The following is a 6,778-nucleotide window of genomic DNA, read 5'->3' on the forward strand; positions in this document are numbered from 1 at the left end:
GCTTATCTATCATGCAAAGTAATTTTCATTTTAAGATAAAAAATACTTTCATGCATCAGAAAATTTTTAAATTTCACATGCGAACTTATTATAATATTGAGATAGTTATCAAACGTTTCTTAAGAAAAAACTATATTTTATTTGATATTTTCAGTAATTTATCTCTGTAGGGGTTTGGTATATTTGACCGATCTCGCAACCACCATAAAAAATTAGGAAATAAATATATATTATGCCTCTTTCATTTTAGAATGAACATAAATGTTTAGACTAAATAGCTTAAATCTCATAACATTATACATTTTTATATAATTATTATTTTTATTTTATTGACTTTTCAGCAGTGTCTGGCTAACAATACAGAAGTTACAATGATGCGGCTCACGTGCACTCATGTTGCCGTACCAAATAACATAAAACTGACCTTTGGTCTGTACAAAGTAACTTGTCTTGGTTGTGTTTTAGTAGACTTGTATTTTATAAAATGCAGTCACATTTCAATTATTATACATTACATATATATATAGATTATTGCTATTTTGAAATAAGTTCTTATACTTATTTTCTTAAAACATAGAACAGTAAATAAAGAAGTAAAGCTAACAATTATCTCTTCTAGTTACGGCCTTTTTACTCGGTTGCTGCTTGACATAGGTTGCTAAGCCTTTAAAAAATTGCATGTGGAGAATATGAAACAAAATATTTTTTTAGGTTTTATATATACATTTGAATAACTAAAAAATCATAAATTACTACATTAAAACCATAGAATTCCACTATAATTTATCAAGCTTAGTAATTAAGATGTATTTTAGTTTTAAAAAATATGACATTTCGAGCAGACTAAAGACACACCCTACCTCGTTGAAATATCGGTTCAAAAGAAATGGCATCAAGTCCATTAGAATGGCTGAGAAAGCCACTAGGGGGACATTCTGAGCATCTGATTGGTTGTTCATGTCATATACAGAGGTGAGTGTATATAGGGGAGCATTTCAGAAAATGGAAAGAGGTAGGTGGGGTGCCACTGTGTTTGATTTATTACATGAGCAATATCTTGGCAAATTGAAAAGATAAGAGGCTCTTATTTTATTTTCTAGCGTGTCAATATTGATAATTTGAGTCTCTAATTCGTTCAAAACTATAGACTTAGTATTTTGACTTCACAAACATCTAATTTGAATCAGTGTTGCATTCAACATACCATGTGACATACAAAAATCAATGTTTATCTGTATTTTTTTAATATTTGCTTTTAAATTAAGAAATTGAGTAATATATAGTACTAATATTTGAATTATAATCTACAATTTGATACCAAAGTTATTAACATAAATTCGTGAAATAGTAGTTCAATAAAATTTTGAATGCGAGTCAACAAACAAAATGACATGGCCTTTTACCTGTGACCTGTCTCAAAAGGATTAACTGTGTAGGCCACATCAGCTTACTGGGGCATAAACTATCTTAACTGTATAGGCCATATCAGCTTACAGGGGCAAAAACTATCTTAACTGTATAGGCTACATCAGCTTACTGGGGCATAAACTGTCTTAACTGTATAGGTCACATCAGATTATAGGGACAAAAAGTAGTTTAACTATATAGGTCACATCAGCTTTGTAGGTTTGTGAAATCTTCTACTTACTACAGAGCCAATTTAATAAGACAACTTCATGTAATAGATAAGTTGGATATATTTCAACAGTTTCTGCCAGGACATTATGCGACAAGCTTTGGGTAATAAGATTGCTGCCTAGGGCTGTTTAATGCTACCCTGGGTAACTTATCTAATATATATGAACACTGGTATAAAAGCCCATCAGAAACGATGGGAAACCACTGTTCAATGATTAACGAAACTTATATGAATTTGTTTGTACCTACAAAATGCACCTACTCTTCACTTATTTCATCAGTCTCGAAGTAATTCTTTAATCACCACATTTTTAGTACAAACTATACAGAAAAATGAAATGTTATCAGGAACAAAAGTACGTGTGTACTCTGAAAGAGACCTAAATAGCAGTCTTGAGCCTTTTCACTGTATTGCAGGTCAGGAAGTTGAAAAGATAATGCTGACATTCTGAAAAATTTTCAACTCTTTCGACTGCACAAAGGATAAAAGATATTTGACAGTAATAAACATTCATTTTTCTTTATGTTTTAAGACCAAGTAGGTAATATGTGTTAAAATACCAAAAGAATATTAAGTAACATTTATTCACCACCTAAAAAAGCTTTTTAAACACTGACTCTAAAACATTAAATAAACATAATGTAAGACTTAGCTGAAACACTACTTGGGAAATTTTATTTTGCTTTTGGCTAGAACTGAATGTCATAAAACTTCTGAACTAAACTATTTTACTGTTATATAACCGAAGTTATCAAAAAAATAAAGAATAAAAAAGTAAACCTTTCTAACAAATCAACATGAATATTGAGCATTCAACATAAACATCATAGTTGGCCTAAGAACAACCAGGTAATAGGTTTGTGGCTAAGTGATGATGTATATTGTTCAGCATTACCAAGAAAGGAGCATGAAAACATTCTCAACAGATTGACAAAGGGAATAAACACTACTTGGGAAATTTTGCTTTTGGCTACAATTCAATGTCATAAAACTTCTAAATTAAACTATTTTACTGTTATATCACCAAAGTTATAAAACAAATAAGGAATAAAATCCCACAGGAACAAATCTTGTAGTGTGAGAGAAATTGACGATATTTTGTTCAGAATACACATTATAAAATACGTCATTTGATAGATGAAAACCTTAACTTTCTATTGGTTATAAATAATATAGAATTAAACGTAAGAGAGAACTACCAACGAATTGTGAAAGAGAGGATGTGGCAAGAGTGGTCTGATTTTGTATTCTATAGCTCTGTAACCAAATGGAATTGAAGACTAGAAATTATTGTTTGTCTGAGTAATAACGATTTTATAGAGTATAATTCACAATTACTTTCATACTTTTTTGAGGGGTTGTGGATAAAAGAGAAAATGTATCACATGGGTCACACTAGGAGAAATTCAGAATTTATATTAATATTGCCTTGAAGAACTTAAAACTTATATACTATTGAAATATGGATTATTAGCTAAGAATTTGTGCATTCTAATTGGTATAGCATAAATAAAAAGTGGTTTGATAAAATTTTGAATGTAAGATGCTAAAACCTTGTGTTGTGTGCATAGGGTTAATCTAAACACATCAAGTGAACTATCAGCCTTGATTGTTTAAACAAAACAGACAATCATCTGATTTATGTAGTTTAGAACATGGTCTTTCTGTTGTTATAAGCATGTCCAATAGCACTATCATAGAGAATTACAGACATTTTGTAAAAGACAGCATATGAGAGGGGTGAGTCATTTGGGTTGAACAAGTATAGTAATATCTCAGTAAAGCAAGAAGGTAAGAGGTTAGAATTATATGTATTTTGGCTTGTCAATATGAATTGTATGTGTTTCTAATTGGTTGAAAAGCATATAACAGAAGAAAAAAATATATAAATGAGAAGTCAGAGCGTCACTGCATCATGTGTCTCAGAGAAGTGCAGATTCAAAATTTATTTAAATATTTAAAAAACTAAATAATATGTTTTGATTCCAAGTTTATTAACATACATTTGAAATAAAGTAAATTAATTAAATGTTGAATGTTAAATAATGTTGTGACAATGTTGTAATTTTGTAAAAAGGTTGTGACATTTGTGCTTTGACACTCTTGTGTCCATAAGGTTAAACTGTGTTGTTATAAAAGGAAGGCAATTTTGTTTCTGATTAATCTTTCATGTTTCAAATAGATTACAGAATTTCTTGGAGAAAATCTTTCGTTTGGAAGTCAACTTGTTCCAGCAGCAGTTGAAAGCTGTTTTCAAAAGGTAACTAAATTTTGAACTTAAAGTTTAAACAAGCAAACATATCATGAAAAAAAGAATCAAGAAGTAACAACTGCTCTGAAATTTCAATGAAACGTTTTATTGTTAGTCAGTAATGTGTTCGTAAATATGTTTTCAGTTCTCTGTTCTTGTGTGTGTACAGGGATTTGGGAACCAGGGAGTTCCTGAAGAAGCCTTTGTAGACTGGATGTTTCAGGAACCTCAAACATTAGTATGGATGTCAACACTCTATCGAATGACTGCAGCTGAAACTGGTAAATTTTATTTATTTCTTACTTATAAAACTACTTGTTACAAATTATTAATGATTTTTCCTTCTCTGTATAATAGGTTTTTATTATGAAAATAATTAAAGCTTTTGAAAAATATTTTTTTTTAATATAAAGTTAAATTTTAAATTTTTTGCACCATAGAAATTTTGTAGCTTTATTGAATTTTAGCTTTTGAGTAAATGTAAAAAAATTTTTATTTTTGTAAAATGAAATATTAGTATTTTTCATGACTATAGAATTTCCTTTTTTATTGGAATGTGTATATGTGTGTCCATTACAGGTTTTAACAACTGAGACTTTTGTCTTTTGATATGCGTTCTTTTTGCTGTTAACTGAATTACTAGGATTACTCACCATATTAACAAATATATTTTACACAAAATTAAGAAAATGTATTTTTATTGCTAGCTTTCAGCCATCTATCCCTGACCTTTAACATGTAAATGTTCATTGAACACTACTGGATCATTACTACAATTTTGTTAATGTTATGAATAGTCCTAGTAATTGTGTGTTTATTAACTATGTTATGAGTCTTAAACAACTATGTTTATTTTACTGTAGATTTTCTTACAAACTAGGTCCTGTACATGTATTAGAAACCTAAATTGAACTTTTCAATATCATTAAATGTTTATACTAAATTGTTTAAAAATTTAAGGAAAGAAATAATATGCTGGAACACGCAGACTTTATTGCATTTAAACTAGGTGAAATTCTTTAACTTCCTTGCAGTTGAACACGAAGCAAAGTGCAGCGTATGTAAAATGTGCCCAATTGTAGGATTGAGGTGAGTTTTTTCTTTGGAGAATGAGGGATAATTTCAGAAAATGCTTTACCGTATGATTTCTTAAGCCACTGAAGTAACATAAACATAAAGAAATGTGCTGGCTTTTTTTTAACGATAGGTGAAAACTTCTACAAATGTAAGTTAACTAATTCAGAGTTATTTATCTGCTCTTTGATCAGGTTTGTTGAAATAGGATGTAGGAGATTTCTTCTTTTGCTGAAGATTAATATGCAATGATACATTAGTGTTAAAACAGCTTCATCTCATGACTGACTGCATGTTTAACACAAATGCTAGTAATAAATGAAATTATCCATGAGTAAAGTACAAGTGCAATTTTCACTTTTGAGATCCACTACGTTCTCATAGAGAAGTGTAAATACCTACAACTATCTTGTTATCCACGTAGTATTATAAGTGAATATAGCTTTAGACTTTTAGTTTGGATTCTTATGCTAGTTTTCTAACTTTTCTTTAAAGAAATGTGTTTTGTCAATTACTTCTTATCAAAACAAACTCATTACATAGATGAGAACTAAAACATATCTTAGCAAATACTGTAGTTAGTTTTATATATCAGTCTAACTAGGAATATGTAGCATTATAAAACATAAGCATTTAATTATTAGAATACCTTGATTAATCCTTTGCATACTCTTGCTGTTATTGATGTTTTCAGCTGTAATCTTGACCTCATGATGTTTGACCATCTTTGGAGAGTTAGGGTAGTCCTAAATCCATATAGTAAGCTAAAAATGCAAAATAATCTTCATAACTGTACAAAAATAATACATTAAGTGTGTGTGTGTGTTCCTTCTGCAAAACAACTGCTACTTTGGAGAAAGGTTGTGTGAGAAATGTTCTGATCAAGCCTTCACACAAAAGTCAGGCTAGTTTTTCATTACCACTGCACTGGAATTGCCTGTTAGGTCATAAAAGTCCAAATTACCTTGAAGTTTCTAATGTCAAAATTTCAAATTAATGATATGAATCTATTGTAATTCTTTAATTACGATAATTTTTTTTGTTTTTGTGTACCTTTGAAGATTTAAATTATAAGAAAAGTGATGGAGAATAATTCACTTCACCAAATGCATTTTCCATTGTGTATATTGTGTAAATACATTTCAAATGTTTGTTTTCAGATAAAATATAATATGTTATTTTCTCTACCATAACTCTATACAAGGTTAGTCAATTTGACCACCTTCGCAACTACCAAAAAAATCTAAATTACCCTTTTTTTTCTAGAATGACTTCAAATTGTAAAATGAAACTACATTCATTTATCCTAAGTAGCTTTAAACTCGTAACAATATACATCTATTTATACTTACATTTTATTGTTTTATTGCTCTCTGATTGCCTTTTGAACAACTAACTACTACTACTATTCATGCCATTATATGTTCTAAATCACTTGGGGAATGTGGAGATCACTTTACGGTATCGAATTACATTACCCATGAGCTAGTCCGAGCTGCTCGCGTGTGCACCTTGTGAAACATTTTTATTATATTATTATTATGTATTTTACCTAATCTAACTTTAAGTAACTTAAAGAGACCCTTAATTTTTGATTTAAGTTACTTTTATAATGATAAATAAAGAATAAACATGAAAAACAAGAAACAATGTACTTACCCGAGTCTTCTTTATTTTTTGCTGTCGAATGTTGATGACACTTAACCCTTTTTTTTATACTAATGGTAGTAATTCATTAAATAATGTACCAAAGAACATAGAATAATAACATGCAAAAAGCAGACAATTTCCCCTAACTATCATAATTTTTCTGG

The 6,778-nt window shown here is 29.5% G+C and overlaps 1 protein-coding gene across 2 annotated transcripts in view; it reads left to right on the plus strand.

The window, feature by feature from the left end:
- Positions 1 to 6,778, plus strand: part of LOC106459409 (dystrophin-like) — a 40,514-nt gene that overhangs the window by 18,142 nt on the left and 15,594 nt on the right. For both annotated transcript variants that reach the window (XM_022385907.1, XM_022385908.1), the window contains exons 7-9: positions 3,822 to 3,899; positions 4,060 to 4,171; positions 4,925 to 4,979. In XM_022385907.1, the coding sequence (XP_022241615.1) occupies positions 3,822 to 3,899; positions 4,060 to 4,171; positions 4,925 to 4,979 (245 nt within the window). The remainder of the gene's footprint in view (positions 1 to 3,821; positions 3,900 to 4,059; positions 4,172 to 4,924; positions 4,980 to 6,778) is intronic.

This window comes from Limulus polyphemus, unplaced genomic scaffold (genome assembly GCF_000517525.1).
Source record: "Limulus polyphemus unplaced genomic scaffold, Limulus_polyphemus-2.1.2 Scaffold604, whole genome shotgun sequence".
NCBI classification, from domain to species: domain Eukaryota; kingdom Metazoa; phylum Arthropoda; class Merostomata; order Xiphosura; family Limulidae; genus Limulus; species Limulus polyphemus.